Source organism: Paramisgurnus dabryanus, chromosome 1, assembly GCF_030506205.2.
Source record: "Paramisgurnus dabryanus chromosome 1, PD_genome_1.1, whole genome shotgun sequence".
Classification (NCBI taxonomy): Eukaryota; Metazoa; Chordata; class Actinopteri; order Cypriniformes; family Cobitidae; genus Paramisgurnus; species Paramisgurnus dabryanus.
In genome coordinates, this window is record NC_133337.1 from 71177366 (window position 1) to 71203423 (window position 26058).

Sequence of the window (26058 nt, forward strand, 5' to 3'; positions counted from 1 at the left end):
ACCGCTGAGATAAAACGGCGCCTACTCCGACATCAGAAGCATCTACTTCCACAATAAATTGATTAGCCGGATCAGGAATAGAGAGAACCGGAGCAGAGATAAAACAGGACTTTAACTTATCAAAGGCTTCCTGAGCCTCTCCATCCCATCGGAAATGCAGCTTAGTGGAAGTGAGAGCAGTAAGGGGTTTAGCGATCTGACCAAAGTTCCTGATGAAACGCCGGTAAAAATTGGCGAAACCTAAAAATCGCTGAAGCTCCTTACAAGAGTCGGGTACTGGTCAATCGGCGACCGCTTTAACTTTCGCGGAATCGGGACGAATCTCTCCCTCGGCAATAACAAAACCCAGGAACGAAACCGACTGTTTGTGGAACTCGCACTTCTCCGCCTTAACAAAGAGCTGGTTCTCTAAAAGCCGTTGTAAAAATAGGCAAACATGCTGGGTGTGTATCTTCATGGAGGGAGAAAAGATGAGAATGTCATCAAGATACACAAACACAAACTTATTAATCATGTCTCCCAGCACCTCATTTACCATAGTTTGGAAGACAGCCGGTGCGTTACAAAGCCCAAATGGTAAAACGCAGTATTCCCAGTGTCCTGATGGTGTATTAAAGGCTGTCTTCCCCTCATCGCCCTCTTTGATGCGTACCAAATGATAAGCATTGCGCAGATCCAATTTGGTAAACACGCGTGCTCCCTGTAATAACTCGAAAGCCGAAGACATTAACGGTAAGGGGTACTTATTCTTAACAGTAATGTCATTAAGCCCTCTATAGTCAATGCACGGACGAAGAGACCCGTCTTTCTTCTTAACAAAGAAAAAACCAGCACCCGCTGGAGACGAGGAGCGACGAATGAGACCAGCATTAAGTGCTTCATTTATGTATTTATCCATAGCCTCTCTCTCTGGTTTAGCAAGGGAAAAAATTCGACCCTTAGGCGGAAAAGTACCTGGGGGGAGATCGATGGAACAATCATATGACCGGTGAGGAGGTAGGGATGTGGCCCGAGCCTTACTGAACACTCGATGCAGATCAGAGTAATCCGCCGGGACCCCCGAGAGATCGGCAGCAGGAATCTAAAAAGTAGAACACAAAGAAGCAGAAGGAGCCGGACCAAGACATGAAACATGACACGAAGACTTCCAAGACAAGACAACACTGTTCTGCCAATCAACATGAGGATTATGTTTGGACAACCAGTCATGCCCTAAAATGACTGGTGATTGGGATGAATCCAACAAATAAAATTCAATTTCCTCACGATGATTGCCAGAAACAAACAAACTCACAGGGGGTGTGCGATGGGTGATCATAGCCATGTGCTGTCCCTTTAACATCCAGGCAGGGAGAGGGGATGACAAAGGGATAGCAGGAATATCCCAAGATCCAGCCAACCCGGCATCTAGAAAACTCGCCTCCGCCCCGGAATCCAACGAGGCCTGCGACTGGAAGTTAGACTGATTAAAAATCACAATGACAGGAAGAACAGTGCGGCTTACGAGAGGTTTGAAAGATGACACGCCCACCGAAACTCCCGAGCTCATCGGCGGGCGGTACCTTTTACCGGACATGAAGCGGCGATGTGCCCCGCCTTACCGCAGTATAGACACAATCCACTCGACAGGCGCTTACCCAGTTGCATAGGTTCCTCTGCATCAAGCGATGGTGATGAAGCCAACTCCTCTGATGAAAAAGCGATTTGGCGAAACGACCGGCGGAGCTCTCGCTGATGGTGTCGTGTTTCGATTCTTAGCGCCAGGTCGATCGCCGCCTCTAGAGATGTAGGAGGGTCCCGTGCAGCGACTTCGTCCTGGATGGAGGGGTTGAGACCCTCGAGGAACTGAGCCCGAAGCGCCGTATCATTCCACCCGCTGGTGATGGCTAACGTCTTAAATGAGATGGCGTAATCTGTAACGGACGATCTTCGTTGTTGTAGCCTCACCAGCTCGGCTGCCGCCATGTCGCCTCGGAGTGATCGATCAAAAAGGCTCAGCATTTCTCCCTTGAGAGCCTCAAACGAAGCCGTGCACGGGGCCTTGGCCCCCCAAGCAGCCATTCCCCATTCCCTCGCCCTCCCGGTGAGTAAAGTCAAAACAAATGCTACCTTGGATGTAGCGCTGGCAAATCTCCGGGGTTGGAGGGCAAAAATTAGGGAACACTGCTTCAGGAAGGCCCGGCAGGTATTGGGGTCGCCGTGGAAGGTGGGAGGAGTCCACGGGTGTGGCTCACGATCAACGTTGGGCGGAGCTCCGCCAGACGTAGGAAGAGATGGCCCTCGGATCGGCTGGATGATTTGGTCCAATCGGATACTTAACTCCGAAAACCGCTCTGACAAAGTACGGAAGTCTCTGGCAGCCGCAGTGAGCAGCGATGAGTGCTGAGCGATAACGCCCCTTGTTGATTAAGAGCAGACTGCACCGGATCTGAATCCTCTGAATTCGCAGACTCCATCTCTGACGCGCTCATTCTGTCAGGGAAAACTCCGAGTCGAGTCTCATGCGAATGAAAGGAAGTTTATTCAGAAAAGAAGAGACAGTAGAAAATAGAAAACACAATAATCCTCAGTCCACTGGAGATGACGGAGACCACACGCGGCGACCAGCGATATAATCCTCACTGAAGGTAGGAATTCCGACGGAGAGGAAATCCACACAATCAGCACGAAACTCCTCAGAAAACCGGAAAGGCTGGTGTACTGCCTAAAGGCGAGGCAACCCAGCTGCACCGGAGAAGGACAAAGTTCAGATGAGGACATCAACACAGTCACACACTGGCTGAGGATTCCGAGCTGATGCTAGCATCCAAATGTCGGCGACAGGATCTGAGACAAGAGCAGAGAAGAGCGACAAAAACTACCAAACAACTGTCTGGACTGGACGCGTGACTATGATCAACCATGGCAATGAGCGCGTGACAAGAAACAGAACAGAGGAACATAAATAGAGATAGGAAACGAGACAGAGCTGGCAAATGATTACAGAAACGAGCGGGAGGGGCAAGTGCACACGTGAGGAACCGTCACCAACCGGTAAAAAACAAACGCACACATACACACCACAGATCACCCAGGAGTCGTGACAGAAAGGAGAATCAAACTGGGTCCTTTTTAAGTATAAACTCAAAGACTTTTTAATTAGAGGACAAAAATGTGAACATTGACTGTCGGTTTGGATGATATTGTGTAATACTGTATTATAATGTTAATTTTAATTATGTATTGTTAAATGTTGTAAAGGCCCACTAGGGACTGACATTGAGAATTAGCTTTGGCTTAAATGTTGTAGTATGTAACATGAGCTTATGTAACATACTTGTCCCTATTCAAATAAACTTAAAACAAGGCCAATCGGGGAAGACATCCCCACCCTAACGGTCATCCTGGTCAGAGGATCTGAATGTCCACCGCGATCTTAAACTTAGGCTACCGTGCAGGTATGTGAGGACCTATATTTTACATCATATTAACCTAGTAACATAGAAATTATAGCTTCCCACTAACTACTGCAACTCTCCTTCCTTTCATGTGTCCCTGCTGAAACCGGTCCATCTGACGTCTGGCTCTGGAACCACGGAACCTGAACCTAGCAAGTAAGTAATTTTAATTTATAAAGCACATTTTCACACAGCACAAAACTGCCCAAAGCGCTGTACTATGAATAACTAAAAAAATCAATAAAAATAAAACGCATAGAATCAATAATCATAATTAAATAAAAATGAATAAAAGTAAAACCTTCAATTTCAAAGCACTCTAGGCAGGAATACAGAAAACAAACAGAAATACCAGGTTAGGGAACAAGAAAGGCCAAGGAATAAAAATTTATTTTTAAGCTGGATTTGAATGCAGCAATGTAGGGGGCAGATCTAATATCCTGGGGGAGCTGGTTCCACAAATGTGGGGCAGCAACTGCAAAGGCTCCATCACCCCTCTGTTAACCTCTGCCTCCATTGGAGATTGATGGGGCGCCAGCATATATAGTCAAAGAGATCATGGACTCTAGAGGACGAAGGGCCCAGATGCAGTACCTGGTGGACTGGGAATGCTACTGACCGGAGGATAGATTGTGGGTAGATGCCAAGGACATACTAGATCCAACCTTTATTTATGAATTTCACCAAGCTAACCCTGACCAACCAGCACCACGACCTTGAGGATGACCAAGGTGACATCCAAATTGAGGAACATCAGGAGGTGTTTGTTTAAGGGGGGGTTTGTAACAGCTGAGGCCATCTCTAATTCATCCGACGACCAGAGGGAACCATCTCCTGAAAACTGATCATGGACTTCTTTATTGGTTACTTTCTGTTATAAGTCACATGTATAACTTGCCATGTTCACTCATTTTAACTTTGCGAAGTACTGCCAGCTTCCACTGCCTTACCAAGCGTTTTTCTAACCTTACCTCCCTTTTGACTGCTTCAACTCTGATTTGTATTTGGTTGCTGTGTTTAATTAACACTCTGGGGTCGACTGCGGCGTGGGCGCCGCAAACTCTTTATTTTTCAATCACTCCGCAAAGAGACTTAGTTTACTCTGCTGATTTTGGACATACAGATATGATGTACACATCATTTAAAACGTTAAAGTGTCTCGTTTTTTTTCTGTCCACTCCCAATAAAAACAGAATGTTATGCTTTTCGCAAAATTGAGAAAATAAACATGATGCGCGTTTTGTTCTCTCTCCCTCAGTGAAGTCCTTTCAGAAACGGGTCAGAAAAATTAACTGTAGCGTAACGAATACTTGTCATATAAACAAAAGATAAATGTCTACATAATGCTTGGAATGTCTGCTTTTAAATGTAAGTGAAATCGAAAATAGATATTAAAATTATTAACAGTGACACTCATAAACAGGGCTGTCTGGATTACTTTTTTACTTAATGTTTGAAACAGCAGGTTATCAACTTATGAATAACAAACTTATATATATAAAAAATGATTCAGAACAGTAACAAACAATAATGATACAACTTAAATAGCAGCAGGAGTAAATAGGCAGACCCAAACGGAATTCGCTCCCGCAGATTTGATTTAATGCCTGTCATTGACAAGCCCACATATCCCGTGCTTGAGCGTGTTAGTGAGAAGTAATCTCATTGACAAGCAGCACACATACATAGCCTATCCCGCGCATTTGTGAGCCGTCATTGACAAGTACATTAACCCTGCGCGTGCTGTTTGCTTGCCCGTTTTATGATAGAGAGCACAAACCCTATGATACCTGAGATGAAATTAAACTTACCGCTGAGTTCGACAGATCTCACTTGACTCTGTCGTCTATGTGTCGCGCAAAAGTCAGCACATGATCATTTAAAATCCGTTTACAAGACAAATGATGTTGTTGTTTAATGTTTTACATTGCATTGTAAAAATGATGAAATTATCTTCATACATGCTAATTTCATAATGCCAACGTATTAACACAAGCTTTTTATTCTGCTATAATATTTAACACTATAAACAATATGTCATTTTATATACAAACTATACTTCTATATTGACATGCACATGAGGTTCATTTTGGTCCCATTTGATTCCCTCTCTTGTGCACAGTTGCTGTTGTTGGTCTCACTCTCAGCCTCCTTCCTATTACGAGGTGTTACTGTAAAAAATGCGCTACACGTGGCATTTAAAAAAACGGATGGTTTATTTATAGTTCGAATACAGATATTTCACGTCATGTTCAAATGCATATTCGAATATCGAATAAAAAGTGACAGCCCTAGCGACGACTGTAAACAAACATTGATAAGTTTATCACTCTTGTGCCTTGTTGTGTTTTTACTAATGTGTTTCTTCTAATGATTACAAAAACACAAATAAGAGTCCAGACAACGATAGGCAGTTCTTCTTTTGAGCTTTTTACTGCACAAAAGTAAACCTCTCGCTGGCCAACCAAACACTAACCCTGTGTTCATTTTTACGATGGCCAAACAGTACCTTTACCATGAAAATATTTCAATAGAAATATGTGTGTGTGTGTATTTACATTCTATTGAAAATTTTTGTTATAAATTTCAAAGTAAACCTTATCATGGTTTTACTACAGAGAAAGTTACATTCCTGTTGAACATTCCTACAAGGCTCATTATGTGGCTCATTATACAACTCCTTTGTCTCTCAGCTGTCAATCACTTATTATTAAGGAGCTTTCCCGCCTCCACGCATACGGCCTTTCCCAAGCAAAAGTGTCTTAGAAATTGAAAATCAATATATTATCTTGTGAATGAGCAGGCCGAATGATTTTTTTTACATAATTTTAAAGAAAAATCTCTAGACTACTAGATCTTGTTTTGGAAACTCTTGGGAAAACATGTTTAGAATGAGCTTTGTGGACTTATATCAGTGACTTAAAAATTTAGCTTTTTCAAAAACCATGCATTAACATTTTTCTCTCGAAAATACAAACATGTACATACATGTTGATCATATAATATTGTAGCCCAATTTGTGCTGAACACAGTGTTATGAGACTTTTATCATTAATATGTTTTTACGCAACTAAAAAAAGCACAAATGTCAGTGCATGTCAAAACTTCCCCAGGGCCCTAAAACCCCTTAGACCCAAGAGGGTTAAACTTCCTGCAAATGGATTCTAATGACGCCTCTTTCCCTAGTTCCTTACAATGATTCTGGTTAGAATTTATAATAAGGTTGCAATTGTTAGCATTAGTAAATGCATTAGGTAACATGAACTACAATGAGCAACATAGTTTTTCAGGATTTATTAATCATCTTTGTCATTTAATTTCAGTATAGTATATTAATGTTAGCTCATTGTGCATTAACTAATGTTGACAGATACTGCATGTAAAAGTTTTTTTTCAAATGTACTTGTGATTCCTGAATTTAACAAACTAAGATTTAAAATACAGTAAACGCATTGTTCATTGTCAGTAACCAAAAGCATAAACTATTGTTAAAAAATACAACCAATATATGTATATACATATATAAGAATTTCAATATTCAAATTTTTTACATTTTCTAATTGATTTTCCTCATTGTTATTCTGAAAAAAAAAATGCATTTTACTAGTGATCTTAGTACTTGCTTTTAGTAAGATAGTAAGATAGTCAAACTCGAATCAAAACAGAACACATTTTGTTAATATCACCTAGAACAATGTGTCATTATTGTGTTGTTCTGTATTACTGTGAGGTTATACTTTCAGTCTGCGGCTCAAGTTCTCCATAGTTCCTCCATCTGAAGCTTCTCCAATAAGAGTGAAGCTGTTTGTGCTTTCAGTCGACATTAACCTACAGCACACAAAACGGCTTATTAATACATCACCATAAACAGGAATATTTACCACCAGTTTAGTGTCATGATGGTTACAGCATTCATTTCTTATTAATATAGATTTAACTTGCAATCAAATATGTGACTCTGGACAACAAAACCAGTCATACGTAGCATGGGTATATTTGTAGCAATAGCGAACAAAACATTGTATGGGTCAAAATTATTGTTTTTATTCCAAAAATCATTAGGATAACAAGTTAAAATCATGTTTCATAAATATATTTTGTCCCTTTCCTACCGTCAATATAAAAAATATTTATCTTCAGTAATATGTGTTGCTTAGAAGGACTTCATTTGAAAAACTATTTTCTCAATATTTAGATTTTTTGCACCTTCAGATTCCAGATTTTTAAATAGTTGTATCTAGAGCTGCACGATTAATCGTAAAAAGATCACGATCCTGATTCAAGCACACAAACAATCTCATTCCTAACATACACAGTAAAACTGGCAGTGTTAAATACGCAGTGTTAGTCCATATTTACTTTTTAAGAGTTATCTAAACAACAAATAGTGAAAGATACCCCTAGTGTTGGTGAAAATGTGAGTGTTATGTTCTGCATCATTATCTTTACACTGTTAAGCTCCGCCCCCACACTCTCAAATCTTGACTCTAAAAAGTCTTGTGGGCGCCATTTTCTTTTCACTCGCATCAAAAGGTAATACCTATTATTACATTAATTTTCTATTTTATGTGGAAAAATGTGAATAGGTGTCTTATTAACCCTGTAAAACCCTCGGTTGTAATATTACAACATCAGTTTAAGGTCTAATAAAATATACCTGTACATGTTTTTTTTCTCTCTTTAAAACCACGTTTACACAACTACAAAGTCATATTGTTTAACCCTGCAATGATTTTAAATCGTAGACTTTGTAAATAGGTTTGTTTTAATGGCCGTGAACTTACAAAACCTGCAAACCTACCTTGAAGAACATGACTATTTTTACTGGACTAAATAAATCAACAATCACGTCAGTAAAATGCCTAAAATATTTTAACTCTTTCCCCGCCATTGACGAGATATCTCGTCAATTAAAAGAAAACGCTTCCCCGCCAATGACGAGATTTTCCGTCTTTCCGCAATACCGCTATTATCCGCAACTTTTTAAAACCGGAAGTATTGCCCTATGGCAAGCTGCTGCATGTCCGTGTCTGTTTTAAAGATCGCTCTGAAAGGGATCTCTATGAAAAGTCCGTCACAAAAATGGAATTATCTCTGCTTTTTGCTCAAAATATGGTGTTTTTGCAAAAACCTACCCATATTCAAAAGCTGATTGCAAAAGAACCACTAAAGGTAGGATAAAACGGTTTTTTTTGTTTGAAAGCAGAGGGTCTGTTCTTTCATTTGGTATATTGTATGTTTATATATTTAAAGAAGAACATTTTCTGGAAGGCATTAATCTTTGGTGAAAATCATGAAAAACGCTGGCGCTGGCTGGCAACTTTTTTTAAAAACGCTGGCGGTGAAAGAGTTAAGATGCAGCTGATTGTTTTGATTATATAAGACTTTGAGCTTGTTATGTCAATGTTGTAATTTTACAACGTTGGGTCTGAAGGGTAGCAAAATGTACCTTAGGTGAAATACCAGCAATGCTATGCTGAAGGTAAAGAAAAACTGTGTTAAAATTTCAAATGAAACCGCATACAGCAATATTTGAATTTATTTTTAGTTTCTCTTTAACTTGCAAAACTTTTTGCAGCCTTTTATACAAAGCGACTTACAGTGCATTACAAGCTATAATTTTTTTTAAATCAGCCCTTGTGTTCCCTGGGTTCAAACCCATGACCTTTTGCACTGCAAATGCAATGCTCTACCACTGAGCTATACAGGAACATCATGATGACGTGTTTAAGGATGTAATTATGGATCCCTCAGTTGGAGTTCATATATAAATAAGGCTTGTGACTTTATTATTCTCACTTTAACAGGTGAAAAAAGTGAGATGGGAAAATCTTTGTTTTTCATTTAGTTGCCTAATCATTCTGCACACTAATAGTTGCCTTATAATGTACACAGAAATATTCTCTTAAGAAAGCCAAAATTTCACTTTTACTACTTAAATGTTCATGTTTGAGGGGTTGTTAACATTTTGAATTGACTAAGAGCACTGTAGGTGTACAAAAACAAAAGTAATCCTCAAAAATACAACTTGCCTAATAATTGTGCACACAGTTTATATTTATATTATGTATTGTTTTTATGGTCTAGTCATTTTCTGACTTTTATATTCATCTCTTAGGTCTGTGCAGTATGTGGGTGTGATGTTTTTGGTGACCAGTGACTTCTCTTCTGATGGGCGCAAATTCAAAATATGTGTGGCATGTGTGTTGCTCTTCATTTGATAATATGTGTTCAGAATGTCATGTAAACGTATGTGCATCACCGGGCCGCCACTGACCCAGACCATCAAGATGTTTGGGCTTCAGAGCATCATGTCATCACCTTCTTCCACCACCATGTACAGTCTTGTTCAAAATAATAGCAGTACAATGTGACTAACCAGAATAATCAAGGTTTTTAGTATATTTTTTATTGCTACGTGGCAAACAAGTTACCAGTAGGTTCAGTAGATTCTCAGAAAACAAATGAGACCCAGCATTCATGATATGCACGCTCTTAAGGCTGTGCAATTGGGCAATTAGTTGAAAGGGGTGTGTTAAAAAAATAGCAGTGTCTACCTTTGACTGTACAAACTCAAAACTATTTTGTACAAAAAAAAAATTCGGGGATTTAGCAATCCTGTGAATCACTAAACTAATATTTAGTTGTATGACCACAGTTTTTTAAAACTGCTTGACATCTGTGTGGCATGGAGTCAACCAACTTGTGGCACCTCTCAGCTGTTATTCCACTCCATGATTCTTTAACAATTCATTCACATTTCTTGGTTTTGCTTCAGAAACAGCATTTTTGATATCACCCCACAAGTTCTCAATTGGATTAAGGTCTGGAGATTGGGCTGGCCACTCCATAACATTCATTTTGTTGGTTTGGAACCAAGACTTTGCCCGTTTACTAGTGTGTTTTGGGTCATTGTCTTGTTGAAACAACCATTTCAAGGGCATGTCCTCTTCAGCATAGGGCAACATGACCTCTTCAAGTATTTTAACACATGCAAACTGATCCATGATCCCTGGTATGCGATAAATAGGCCCAACACCATAGTAGGAGAAACATGCCCATATCATGATGCTTGCACCTCCATGCTTCACTGTCTTCACTGTGTACTGTGGCTTGAATTCAGAGTTTGGGGGTCGTCTCACAAACTGCCTGTGGCCCTTGGACCCAAAAAGAACAATTTTACTCTCACCAGTCCACAAAATGTTCCTCCATTTCTCTTTAGGCCAGTTGATGTGTTCTTTGGCAAATTGTAACCTCTTCTGCACATGCCTTTTTTTTAACAGAGGGGATTCTTGAAAATAGATTAGCTTCACACAGACATCTACTAACTGTCACAGTACTTACAGGTAACTCCAGACTGTCTTTGATCATCCTGGAGGTGATCATTGGCTGAGCCTTTGCCATTCTGGTTATTCTTCTATCCATTTAGATGGTTGTCTTCCGTTTTCTTCCACGTCTCTCTGGTTTTGCTCTCAATTTTAAGGCATTGGAGATCATTTTAGCTGAACAGCCTATCATTTTTTGCACCTCTTTATAGGTTTTCCACTCTCCAATCAACTTTTTAATCAAAGTACGCTGTTCTTCTGAACAATGTCTTGAACGACCCATTTTCCTCAGCTTTCAAATGCATGTTCAACAAGTGTTGGCTTCATCCTTAAATAGGGGCCACCTGATTCACACCTGTTTCTTCACAAAATTGATGACCTCAGTTTTTTTGAACACACCCCTTTCAACTAATACCCCAATTGCACAGCCTTAAGAGCGTGCATATCATGAATGCTGGGTCTTGTTTGTTTTCTGAGAATCTACTGAACCTACTGGTAACTTGTTTGCCACGTAGCAATAAAAAATATACTTAAAACTTTGATTATTCTGGTTAGTCACATTGTACTGCTATTATTTTGAACAATAACTTTTTTGGCTGAAGTACCCCTTTTTATGATTTTTTTCAAGCTGAGTACCCCTTAACTAGACAACAACATTTAGCTTTAAAATACAGCGAAATGGGAGTGAGACAGTTATTACAGATGTGGCCTTTAAAAACGCGCGTTTTCTCCCGCGGCATTCGCCAAATCGTCTCGCGGAGTCACGCAGAATTCTGCAAGTGTTTTCGGGGGGGCTACTTTCCCTTTTCCCTTAATGTGTTTCGCTTCACAGAAAATCCACCAGGTGGCGCATAAAAAACTAAATTTTTATATGCGTTGTCATTGCGGTTGTTTCCAGAAGTTAATAAGGGCATTGCTGAATATTTAACATTTCTATTAAAACAGCAAAGTGACGTCAACCCCTTCTTGCCAGCATAACAGCGCATACATATATTAAGATGACTGTACGTGCAATGGGCATTTATACTAAGTGCAACAAAGAATTTAGTGTGAGCCTAATACTTTTAACTATATTTACAATGAATATCTTAATTATTTGTGTTGTCGAATTTTGACACCGTTTCATTGTTTGTTCATAATATTAATAATTATGTCAGTTTTTCTAAAAGTATTAATATTTTAAAGAGATTCATGTGGTATAAAAATACATGGTTTTAAAGTTATAAATGTTGTAAAAATATATAAGTATTATTGTTCTTAATATATTAAGAACAATAATATGACACATGTATATTGCGCTAAATTGCTTTACATATGGAAAGAGGAATTCTTCTCAACCACCACCAATAAAGTTTAAAAAATATTCTTTAGAAAAACGGCGTTTAAACCCACGCAGAGCGAACAAGAAAACATGGGCCTATGCTTACATACTGTACAGTGAGCATATGATATCTTTATTTAGTTTTACATATTTAAAACTTTAATAAAACCTTTCTTGCGCATATAGGCAGTCAGTGTTATGATTTTTTTTAATCCTTTCAGCCGTTATTCATAACAGTAAAAATATTCAGTGGCTTTGTAAATATACTACTAAAATAATGGATTAAAGTCACTTTATAAAATCTCTTAATGTCACTTATGTATTTTTTAGGTGGTCAAAACAAAATAAATGGCTAGAAATAGAACAGACATTTTAATTTCAAATGTACATATATTATAGGCGTATATTATAGGTCCTTCCAGATATCTTATCTCAGACGTTCGCAGTCAACACTTTTAAAACTTATTTATATAAAATCTAATTTATAAATTAAGAAACAAAGTTTTAAGTTAAGACAATAATAAATATGTTTATTTTTATTGAAAGAAAAACGTAGAAAATGTTATTATGGGTATAGTTGATGCAAATAAAGTGTGCAGTATACAAAAAATGCAAACAAATTATTTCTAAAAGTGGCAAGATTTAAAAAAAAATAAAGGTGGTATAAAGAAAGACATGAGAAAAGTAGAGGTATGCAAAAGAGCACAGTTTAGTTATTGTTAATTAAAGCGGTTTTATACACCTTTGTTTGAATTGACAAGCATTTTATTCGCCACTTTCAACACATTTTGTGATTGATTTACTGATTTATTACAGAAAATTGTTGTCAGAAGCAAAGCTATTGTACAAAGCATCTTTATATGTATGTTTTAAAGTTAAAAATGTTGTAAAAATATATTAGTATTCTTTTATATTAAGAATATAAAATTATTCTGCAATATAAATTATTTTCAACCACCACCAATCAAGTTTAAACATTATTCTTTAGAAAAAAAAACCGTGTTTAAACCCGTATTGCGTGGAGCGAACAAAAAAACATATGCTTACATGCTCATTCGGCATATGATATCTTTTTTATTTAGTTTTACAGTTTTAAAAGTGGCAAAAAAGTTCTTAAAATCTAATGAATACTGGTTTTGTAAAATGTATATAACTGCAGATGCGTGCGTGGGATCCGGGCAGGTATCCTTTTCCTCCAGACCTTGACGCATGGTCGCGGGAAGGCGAGAAATATATTTTTTTTAAGTAAAAATATTTTGCACAATTGATATATTACTTATGAATATTTTAGGAAATTATTTTTGACACACGTAGGTTATTACGTGTATTTTGGATTTTAATTTGTATTACTGTCTGTGCCTATCCGTGGCCTCATCCGAGCGCACTTTCTTTGCCTTGCGTCTTTTGAAGACATTGGTACGCAGCACCACGACCCAGAAAAGACTCACACACCTTTCCCTGATGCATGCCCACACAGAAATTCTGAACTCCCTGGACATTCGTCCCCTATCTCATGAGAGACTTTGGAATCTCTGTTATACAACCGGCGCAATGCGCGACGCGAGTTTTTTCTGCTCGAGTAAAGAGCGCGTTGATAATATGCGTATTAACGGAATGACAACGCGGGTTTGTTTATTACATACATGGATGCGCAGCAGCACAAAAACGCTTTTTAATATGAAAAAAGGATTAAAATGTAACAGATTATTATTGAGTCTCTTGGACATAAATGATGACCAATTATGAGACGTTAGAAGGCTTAAAGAGCTGCTTCATCTGTAGCTAAGTAAATAAATGCTTTGCTTTAAACAAATGCATCTACTTTTAAATGTTTTTTTTTTTTTAAATGCTACCCAACGGATTTATTGTATATAATGACTCTGCACCTGTAGATATGGTGAGATGAGAAAACATTTTAAGTAATGCTTTTAAAAAACACATTTTGCTGTCCAAGTGCTGAAATGGCTCTCCACACGTTTGTAAATTCTTTATCTTGTGTTTGTAACAAATAAAGTATTTTTACAGTACAAACCTTATATAAAGCCGATTCTAAAAATGTAATTATACACCATGTATTTCTTTATAAAAGTATACAATATCAGAACTAAACCCATCATTATTTTTGTTCAAATTATGAATTATTAATAAGTTTAAAAAAGACAGTAATAGTACTATTTAGTAAAAAAAACATCTATATAAGTATGTTAATGTGAGAATATTTTACATCTGTTAATCGACGTGTGATCCTAACTTAAAAACGAAAGTAAAATATGTTCGTCCGCATGGACATTGAAAATTGTGAAGTTTAATTAATATTATATGTTGTTATAATATTATATGTTGTATGTAAATTGTAACGAAAGTAATTCCCCCTGGTATAAGTATTTTTGCTTCTGATTAATAGCGCATATTCATCTGAGAACTGATGATGTCTGTGTGTTTCAGACCCTGGCTGTGTGCCCTGAAGTGTATATGACAATAAAGTAGTAAATCTCAATGTATTTATTTTTATTATTGTATTTTAAATAGGCCTATAGGCTCATAGGTTTTTTGGTTAAAAAAATTCACAGCACCCCCTGTTCAAAATGACTTCCAGCGGCCCTGCCTTGACGCTTTGTGTGTTCGACTTTAAATGGTGCGGCGCTGACTGGTCGGCGTATGACATCAGAGTACCGCGAGAGCAAAGGTAAAGTCGGACCATTTGCAACATTTCGACTTGCTCTCGAGGTACTTTGATGTCTTCGTAGCCGAACTGTCTGCGCAGCGCCACATAGAAACGCCCTTTGACTCTTTAAGGCAAAGTACCAGCAACATGAGAAGTGGTGGCACGCAAAAGAAAGTGAAGGTACACAGTACGCTAAAATATAAAGTGTCTGTACTGCGAGCACTGGTTTAGTTATTTACATCGTGAGTTGCTCTTTCACCATTGTGCACCCGCGCACTCGCTCTGTAGTTTGTAGCTCGCGCTCCGGCTTCTGTAAACAATGGCCGTTTCTCAATACCAAGTAGGGGAGAGTGGGGCAAAGTGAGCCAGTGGGTAAGTTGACCCACCCCCTTTATCTAGGCAACCATACAGATTTATAGCCGTGTGACCACAAATACAGGTAGCAACCATAATTTATATTTGGCTATGTTAAAGAGAAGGACAAATAAAAAGAGTTATGATTAAAGTATGATTTAAAAAAAAAAAACAGTTTGTAAAATTTATACATACCAGGTATAAAGGCTGTTATGTTAAAGTAGATTTATCCAGGTCTAAATATTCATACCATAAATATTGGTGATAGGCTAATGTATAAAACCATGTGAATGATTTAGCTAAAGATTAGCCTGAATTACTAAGCTAGGCAGTTTCCCAGAACGGTGGCTGTGGGGCAGAGTGAACCAGATGGGGTAAACTGAACCAGGGGTTCAACCCCACCATGAGGCACTGTAACCATTGAATATGTTTCATAAAAACAAAATTCTGTGTAGTTTCGCACAACTGATTTGTTCATTTTTAAACATTTTAGAAAACATATCATGCTAAGACATTACAATATTAATTAATTTTTATGTCATCTGCTTGTCGGTTCTTGTGGCGCTGCGTAAAGTTGACCACACCTAAAAAATGTACTGCTAAACTCGACAGAAATGCTCTGTATACCAGCACCTCCTTTATTAATTGTATAGCAGGAAAAGTTCTATTTTACTTCTCAGCGTGATAAATAGCTTACAAGGTTTGGTGTGTGAGCGTGTGAACTGACAGAAATGCGTGTGTCTCATGGTGGGACTTGAGAGCCTAGGTTATATCAACATATGTCAAATTAAGTTACCTGATATCCACTTAATTTTATAAGTTATAAACATTCATTTAAAATAATATACAGCGTATGTATTAGGCCTATTTGCTTAAATTGCATTTTAACAAAGAAACTGCAAGGGTTGGAATTAAAACCCAACACGCTGGTGAAAACTGGATTAACCGGTTTTCTTTTGATTCACTGATGATGAGGTGATCGATTAGCATTGGGGGTTGGCAAAGAATTGGCAGACCTAGGGGTGGGTGGTTTTTAATTTCTTGACTCTGTGTCACTGGTAGCTGCTAAAACAAGCAGCTAAACCATGTACAATTAATTACATTTTGGAATTAACTTCCTTCATGTCTTTTTATTTATACACTGTAAAAAATATTTTCAGAATTTTTAAGTAAAGTTAGCATTAAATATGTTTTACAAACAATTGGTTTACAAACTCTGGGATGTTTGTGATTATCATCATTCAGAAAAGTGGTGCTTATGTTTAGACTTGTGTTTTACGTGATTAAATCAGGAAGATTACATTAGTTTCTTTTCGGTGTAGAACAGTTTGTAATCAAAATGCAGAAATATAGTATATTTATAAACATCGCTGAAACAAAGAGTGAATTAAAATTGAAAAAGTAATAAAGTTAAAGCTGCTGATAATTTTGTTTATATTTACTAGCATTTTCTGAGTGAAAAATGTTTAGATTTTGTTAAGTAGCCTAAATCCTACTCCAATTTATTTCAGTGTAGGTTTCTCATTTTTATCAGCTTTCTTTTGCTTTTCAAAGGGCCGTCTACCTTTGCTACCGCCAGTGCTTTAATGTGGGCCGGTAGGCGCCAGTACTCAGTACCGCCACTTCCAAATATAGCTCTTGAGCGTACCACCATCTCTCCCTGCGCCCAGAACGTACTGTTAGCGTACCAGTCCAGAACGCTCATTTGCACATCTGTTTAAATCAGAGGCTTAATTTAATCCTTTGGCTGCGCTGCCGCTTTTCAAAGCGCCCTTCACAATGCAAGCTACCTAATTCGTCCCACCGAGAGCAGAGACTACATTACCCATACACCTTTGAGTTTTACAAGTTAAAAGCGCATGCGTAGCTTTTGCTGCTGTCAATAGGCTAGTTCGACTTCATGCGGCGCCCCGACAGCCACAAGACGTCACAATATCGCGAGAGCGAGGCGAAATAGGATTTCTTGAATCATTCTCGCGGTACTCTGACGTCATCCGGCTGTCGGTTCTTGCGGCGCCGCATGAAGTCGAACAAGCATAGTGTTAACAACGTGGTTCGGAGAGGTGTGTGAAACGCGCAACCATAGCTGCTCTGTTAAAATGAAAATACAATGAATACTTAATATGCCCTCCTGGTTTTAGACTCTGAGGAGTAAAAGAACAAGGTCAGAATCAGAGGACTCTCGCTGGCTGACATCCCACCAAGCCAGAATGATAGCTGCAGGTCAGATGCAAGCTTTTTCCAATACCCTTTGTAGGTACGTGACAATCTCTGCTGTCGCGGCTGTCAGCTTGGTTCCCCTCGACGCAACTTCGGATTTCCTCAGACGATGTGCAGTGTAAAAACATTATTGAAAATGTATTATACATACTTGCTAAACTACAAGTGAACGAAATTTCAATGAATTTGAACGACGCGCACAGGAGTTTTATCACCCGCAAAATGGAAAACAATGGGACAAAATAAAGTGATGACTTTCGAGTTTCAAATGGCCAATATTTTGTTATTCTTGAACCCATAGACATGGTCTTGGTGTCCAGAGAGTATCTTTGCCCGACAGCGACAATATGTTATTAAAAAATAAATTACATCATTATGGATAAATGAGTGCTTGCAGAATATATATATATATATATATTTGAGAATGCTTATCAGTACTTTTTTGTTTCTTAAACTTTAAAGATGAATATTCTCCTTTAGAGATGGGCAATTTTCAGCAATAGCACATTATATTCAAAATTTTGAGCTCATAAAAAAGATTTTTCGCTTATTTAAATGACTTTTTTATGTTTTTATGCACGTTTAGTTTTGGTGCAATTTCATCAAAAGCTTGTAATTAAGAAATACACACAACATGCTTAACGTATATTTTCTATATGTTAAAAATGTTGTAAAAATTGCGTATTCTTATATAATAAGAATAACAATATGATATATTTATATTGCGCTCAAAATTATTTAAAAATGGAAAAAGGAATTCTTCTCAACTACCACCAATAAAGTTTTAAAATTCTTCTTTAGAAAAACGGCGTTTAAACCCACGTGCACCGAACAAGAAAACGTATGCTTACATACAGTCCGTGTATGATATCTTTTTTATTTAGTTTTACATATTTTTATTTATATGCATTTAATAATAGTCTACCGTAAGGTCATAATGTACACACTGTTAAAAATTATTCAGTGGCTTTGTAAATATCTCTAAAATAAATGATTAAAGTAACTTAATAAAATCTCTTAATGCAGTTATGCGATTTTTTTAGTTGGAAAATAAATTACTAAAAATAGAACAGATATTTTGTGTAAAATGTACATATATTATTTGATGTATATAAGTATTACATTTACAGATTATTTTAGTCAATATATTTAAAAAGGTCAGAGTAATATATTTAAGTTTTTAAAACTGTAATAATTGCATATTTCAAATTATTATTATTTCTATTTGACATCAAAAATGTGTAAGTTTTACGCCTAAGTATGATTTACTTATATTTTCACATTGATATTATTTGAGTAAATGTAGGCAAAAAATAAATTAATAATAAGTAGACAAAATGTCAATTTTAAACAATCACATAGCCAACGGTTTTTAATTAGCAACAAAGAAACTGCGCATTTTGCTGATGACAAACACCTCAGAAACTCCTCGAATTTATGAATATTTACACTCACAATATGATTTTAATTCCTTAGTACAAAAGTATAACATATTATACAAATTCTCAGTGAAATGTATTAAACACCATTGCATACTTTTTATCGTGTTTCATACCATGTAAAGGGAAACATGATAATATAAAAAGTAGCCTACTGTTCAGTAATGCAGAAAAGCGCAACATGTTAAAGCTATTAAAACGTTCAGATGCAAAAATGAACTAAATGTAAAATTAGATAAACTAGTTAATGATATTGCGTAAATGCGCTCGGTCTCTTAAAAGGTCTTCGCGAATTATTTTGTTATAAGACTCGATTATCATACATCACGTCTCTTCTACTGTAAGTACACGGAAAAAATAAGACAAATGATGCGCGTTTGAGTTGGATTTTTATGAAGAATATGTGACTGTTTATGTAACTGGCAAAAGAAAACTTCGCCAACAAAATGTTTGCCAAAAAGCATGCATTTGTAAGACATCAAAGTCTATCGCCTATACATCGATAATCCGTGTCATGTTACTTCAATATCATACAGTATACGCTCAGCATGAAGTCGAGCACACACATTGTCGTCAGTATGGCCTACATGAAACACGCCTGCCCTCTACAGGTTTTTATATTTCCTGCGTCCCCCACCGACCCCCCTTCTGCGGGATCTCGCAGAATTTCGGAAGTCTCCGCGGCATTCTGCTCTCAGAGACGCGCATTTTTAAAGGCCACATCTGTATACCTGATGCCCCAGAGCAGGTTTATTGCTTATTAGTATTCATCACGAAACTGGTGGTATTTTTGAGGCTCTGGTTTGTTTTTTCTTTTTAGCATCCTCTTTTAAGAAGCCACCTCTCCTAACTTACATTATTTCGCACAGACCCTGCTCCTGATTCTGGATAGGTCTCAATAAATACTGGTAATGATCTTAGTACTGAACATATATTAACAAAAGGTTTTAACTTACAGCAGTAAGCAGTAACAATATAGCAAAGTATAAACTACAAGCTACAAGTTGAATATGGCAGTATTAAAGATTAGTCTGCTGGCCGCTGCAACTGCAGCTGGTTAGCGGTGTCAGGTTACAAATGAGTGTGGGTCAGTCGAAGCACCGCTATGCGCTATTATCAGATTTGCACACATGCAATTAAACTTACATTTGAACAAATATGGCATAAATATATATTTAAATAGATTGACATTCATATTAAATTGAAAATAAACCTTTGAATTATCAATTTTGTGTGGATTACAGCTGCTTTCCCAAGGTTATTATGGAAGCTTTAATGAGGTACATTTTACCAAATAAAACTCAAACATACATATTTACAACACTGACAGATGTCACTTACTTGAAAATATATATATAATATACGCACAGCAACACCACAAAATAAAGTTAACTTTAAGTAAGAAATGATAACAGGAGCAGACTCCGTGTATCTCCGTTGCTGAAGCTGCTGAACTAAAAACTTTAGCGCATGTGCCAGACAAGATCAACAGGTTGAACTTGCACATGCATTTTGTACAATGTGCTTTAAAATTATGATTTTTTTAATGCATCTTTGTGTAGTCCTTGTGTCATATAAAAATACTATCATCATGATTTACTGATTTTATTGATTTATTCCTAAATGTCAGTTTCCACTTGCTCTCACGTACCCCCTGCAGTACCCCTAGGGGTACGTGTACCCCCATTTGAGAACACTGATGTACACAATTCCTACCATTGTGAAGGCGTGGCAGAATGAGCGATTGTTAATTGTTGAAAGATTGTAAAAAAAATGTTTAATGTTTGAACCATAGCATCGCATACCATTCTCAAAAATGAATATAAAGTTGAATCATCACCACTTGAAAGAGCTTAAACAAAATCATTAAAACCACCTTGACCATTTTTTTTATCAGAACTGTATTATTTTGGTGTACAGTATTAACAGGGACAAATGTAATCTCTCTGTTCTGGAATATTCCAGGTCACCACAGGCTCTACGAGAATGCAGCACTGTCCTGTCTTCCAGTACTTTGAGTCTCCAGATCCCTCAAGAGGATCAACAAGGATAAGGCTATTAATCACAACATTCATGATTTAACACAGTTTAACACATTATTATGATACCAGCACAGATGCTGGGAAAGATACTGAAAAATTGTTACATTTTTCAAATGGGTCAGATTGTATATCTTTCTTTCGGTGCTACATAAATAAAACTGAATTAAATGAACTACACATGCAGATCTGATTGGTATATATCTGTATGAGGGTAAAATAACGTCAAAAAGATTTGCATGCGCAGGATCATATTTGTGAGAGTGTACGTGACATTGCAAGCATAAAATAAATTTGCGTGCGCAAAACCAATTTTGTGAAGGTGTAAATCAAGTTGCAAGTAAGAAAACAAGTTTTGCATCATTGTACTGTTAATCGTAAGTGTAATTCATGTCTTGTAAAACTGAAACTTCATATTAGAATTAAATAAGTATGAACTGTATGCACTGCGGGGCGGCAGTGGCCTAGTGGTTCATGTAGGTTGTCTACAAACCGGAAGGTTGGTGGTTCAATCCCCGGCTCCACTGGACCAAGTGTCGAGGTGTCCTTGAGCAAGACACCTAACCCCAGCTGCTCCCGACGAACTGGCTGGCGCCTTGCATGGCTGACACTGCCGTCGGTGTATGAATGTGTGAGTGAATGGGTGAATGTAAAGCGCTTTGGATGGCCATAGGTCTGTTAAAAAGCGCTATATAAATGCAGTCCATTTACCATCTGACCTCAGTTTTCACGCGCTTACACTTTTGGCACGGTTTTTGCTGAAATACTGCCAAAAGCATTGCAAGTCTGCAAACAGTGGTGTGCAATGAAAAACACACGTTCATGAACGGCAAATATGAATTAATCGCGCAGAATATGTCTCTTTTTTTCTTCTCCGACTTCAGCAGGACTTTAGAGAGCCTAAACATACTCAAAAACTCATGAAATTTTGCACAGATGTCAAGAGTGGTGAAAATTTAAGTGTGGTGTGGGCTTTGGAATTAGGCGTGGGAAAATGGCTCTATAGCGCCACCTACAAATTTTCAACGAAACAGCCCTCGGACTGTGTTTAACGTACAATTACGAAATTTGGTACGCTTCTGTAGCATGGCAAGACCTACAAAAAAGTCTCTTGGAGCAAAGCCGTAAACCAAACAGGAAGTCAGCTATTCAGAGTTATTTTTGTGATTTGGGCGCAGTTTTTGTAATTTCCAGGCGTCATACTTTAACTAATTCCTCCTACAGTTTTCGTAGGATCATCTTCATATTTGGTAAGTGTCATCTTAAGGCCTTTGTGATGCTAAATTGCGAAGGATTTGACTCTACGTAAAAATTTGTGTCGGTTCTGGCCTGACAAAGTTTGATGTTTTCCCATGAAACAGGAAGTTGCTGGAACTCATCCATACAATGTCCGATCTGTCCCAAATTCACATGATTGCTAAGAGTCCTGACCTGAACACATCTACATAACAATTTTCATTTATAGCCATAGCGCCACCAGCTGGCAACCTGAAGGAACATGTTTTAGCGCCACTTTCAAATATTCACTGAAGCAGCCCTTGGACTGTGTTTAATGTACATGTACGAATTTCGGTATGCTCATGTATTATTACAAGCCCTACAAAAAAGTCTCTTGAAGCAACGCCCTACACCAAACAGGAAGTCAGCTATTTTGAATTATTTCTCAGATTTTGGCTTAATTGTCCGATAAGAGTCCTGGACTGAACACATCTACGTGCCAATATTTACATGTACTCACTCACTCACTCACTCACTCACTCACTCACTCACTCACTCACTCACTCACTCACTCACTCACTCACTCTCTCGCTCTCTCGCTCTCTCTCTCTCTCATGCTATCTTACACGATGCTACCTCGCTGTAATTTGTAATTAGCAACAGGAAATGTGGCACATTATACTACACTTTTAAATAGTTCACCTATGTTTACATGCTTAAATGCCTATTTACTACTGTTCCCTTTAATTCTTATGCCACGGCGTGGCGGTGTCATGTGTGCGAGGGCCCTTCATCACTGCTTGCAGTTTTAATTAGGGCCCGAGCACCGAGGAGCAGGCCAGAATGGCCTGCACCATGGGTGCAAAGCCCTATTGTTTTTGCTTCGTTTATTAGGGCCCGAGCACACCGGGGTGTGAGGGCCCTATTGTTTTTGCTCCGTTTATTCTTCTTCTTCTTCTTCTCCGAAATGGATCGCATTTTTGAGGGCCTAAACATACCCGAAAACTCATGAAAATTTGCACACGTGTCAGAAGTGGCGAAAATGTACATGTAGTATAGGCGTCAGAAGTGGGCGTGTAAAAATGGCTCGATAGCGCCACCTGCATAATTCAGGCATACATTGTCCGATCTGCCCCTGACTTCACACATTTGATAAGGGTCCAGGCCTGAACACATCAACATGGCATAATTCAGTAACACTCATAGCGCCACCTAGAGGCAGCAGGAAATACCATGTTTTACGCGGTGTCTTACTGCTCTTAGATATTTAACCATATCAACATCATATTTCACCAGTGTAATCTCAAGACCTTGTGTGATGATAAAGAGCAACGACCTTGACTTTTCACTAGAGGGCGTGTCCGTGGCGGCCTCGCAAAATATTGTTAAATGAATCACATTTTTGACAGGCTAAACAAGCTCAAAAAGTCATAAAAGTTGCTCACACGTCAGAAGTGGCGAACATTTACACGTGGCATAGGCGCCAGAAGTGGGCGTGTAGAAATGGCTCAATAGCAGACCTGCCAACCTTGGAAATTTTTTTTGTGTACAGTAGCATCGGCCGAAAGGACAGAACACGGGTTTTTAACATATAATTTAACACATGCATGCGCACATGCACGCACACACACCTCTTGGTAACTTTCAAGGTAACATGCTGCACATTGCACTTTTTTCCCCATCCTGCCATAATCTGCTTTAAAAATAATTATAAATGTGAATAAAATCATGTTTAACTAAATTTGCCTTACATGGTGATTAATAACATTATTAATGTTAAATACTGTATTCTCCAAAGTTTAGCATGTCTGCACAAACACTGTTAAAAGTGATATTACTGTTAAATAGTGGGAGATGGTTAACCCACAAATGACATTCTGTTATCATTTACTCAACCTCATATTGTGTCTAACCTTCATGATTTCTTTCTTGAGTGAAACACACACAAAACAAATTTAGAATTTTTTTTTTTGTTTTTCCCTGACTAGCAAAAAATACAATGAAGTGGGGACCAGACACTGTGGTTATCAACACTCTTTAAAATAACTTGGGTATCACACAATAAAGAAACTCATAAATGTTTGGATGGTCTGTTCTGTTATGTAAACTATGACTGAATTACATGTTTTAAGTTAACTATACCTTTAAGACAGTATTTTAGAGTTAACACTGCTTTAATTTCAACCATAACTGTGACAGTAGTGCTGTTAACTGTATGTCTGTCTGTAATTTATTGTAGCTTTGTTTACAGTGCAGTACAGTACGGCATAGACACCTATCACGTGGGCGCTCGAGACACGAGATATTCTCCATTTATAAAACTTTATTTGATGTGGTTTGTATATGACGTTTTATTTTATTGACAATTATCAAGAGCGCGTTATTTCAGAAATGCGTACAGGTTGGCAGGTCTGCAATAGCGCCACCTGCTAAATTTCAGAAGAACAGCCCTGCCGCTACGAAAAACCTACAGATACGAAATTTGGTAGGGTCATCTATCACCCCAAGACCTACAAAAAAGTCTATTGGAGCGAAGCTCTAAACCCCACAGGAAGTCGGCCATTTTGAATTTTTGCTGTGATTTATGTGCAAATTTTGTCATTTCCAGGCTTCGTACTTTAACGAACTCCTCCTAGAGATTTTATCAGATCGTCATCATATTTGGTCAATCTCATCTAAAGGCCTTTGCGATGTTAAATTGCGGAGCTTTTGACTTTTCATTGGAGGGTGTGTCTGTGGCGGCCTGCCAAATATCAGCGTTTTCGCCATGAAACAGGACGTTTTTATAACTAAGGCATACAATGTCCAATCTGCCCCACACTTCACATGTTTGATAAGAGTCTTGGCCTGAACACATTTCAATTCCAATATTCAGCTTCAGTCCTAGCGCCACCTAGAGGTAGCAGGAAATGCCTTGTTTTACGCTGTGATTTACTGCTCTTAGAGATTTAATGAAATCATCATCATATCTGGTCAGACTGATCTTAAGCCCTTTGCGATGATAATTAGCGAAGATCTTGACTTTTCGTGTAAGGGCGTGTCCGTGGCAGCCTGGCAAAGTGTGATGTTTCGCCATGAAACAGGAAGCTGTTGTAATTCAGGCATACATTGTTCGATCTGCCCCAGACTTCACATGTTTGTTAGGGGTCCCGGCCGGAACATGTCAATATAACAATAATCATGTACAGTCATAGCGCCACCTACATAACACAGACTTTGTGGCACATAAATTTTCCTTTGAATATCCACCTATATTTACCCACTTTAATTCTTATCCCTCTGGTTCACTGCTTTACTAATGCCATAGGGTAGCGGTGCACATGCGTGCGAGGGCCCTTCCATCGCTGCTTGCAGCTTTAATTATTAGGGCCCGAGCACACCAGGGTGTGAGGACCCTATTGTTTTTGCTCCGTTTATTAGGGCCCGAGCACACCGGGGTGTGAGGACCCTATTGTTTTTGCTCCATTTATTATTAGGGCCCGAGCACACCGGGGTGTGAGGACCCTATTGTTTTTGCTCCGTTTATTATTAGGGCCCGAGCACCGAGGAGCAGGCCAGAATGGCCTGCACCGTGGGTGCAAAGCCCTATTGTTTTTGCTTCGTTTATTATTATTAGGGCCCGAGCACACTGGGGTGTGAGGACCCTATTGTTTTTGCTCCGTTTATTATTATTTTTCTTCTTCTTCTTCTTCTTCTTCTTCTTCTCCGAAATGGATCGCATTTTTGAGGGCCTAAATATACCCGAAAACTCATGAAAATTTGCACACGCGTCAGAAGTGGCGAAAATTTACATGTAGTATAGGCGTCAGAAGTGGGTGTGTAAAAATGGCTCTATAGCGCCACCTGCAAAATTTCAAGAGAACAGCCCCCCCACTACGAAAAACTTACAGATACGAAATTTGGTAGGATCATCTATCACTCCAAGACCTACAAAAAAGTCTCTTGGAGCTAAGCTCTAAACCCCACAGGAAGTCGGACATTTTTAATTTTCTCTGTCATTTTTTGACATTTCCAAGCGTCGTACTTTAACGAACTCCTCC

At 38.2% G+C, this 26058-nt stretch overlaps 1 protein-coding gene across 1 annotated transcript in view; it reads right to left on the reverse strand.

Annotated features, from left to right (window-relative positions):
- Positions 1-26058, reverse strand: part of becn1 (beclin 1, autophagy related) — a 521809-nt gene that overhangs the window by 325609 nt on the left and 170142 nt on the right. Inside the window, exon 5 of the mRNA XM_065253401.1 lies at positions 7175-7265. Within this exon, the coding sequence (XP_065109473.1) occupies positions 7175-7265 (91 nt within the window). The remainder of the gene's footprint in view (positions 1-7174; positions 7266-26058) is intronic.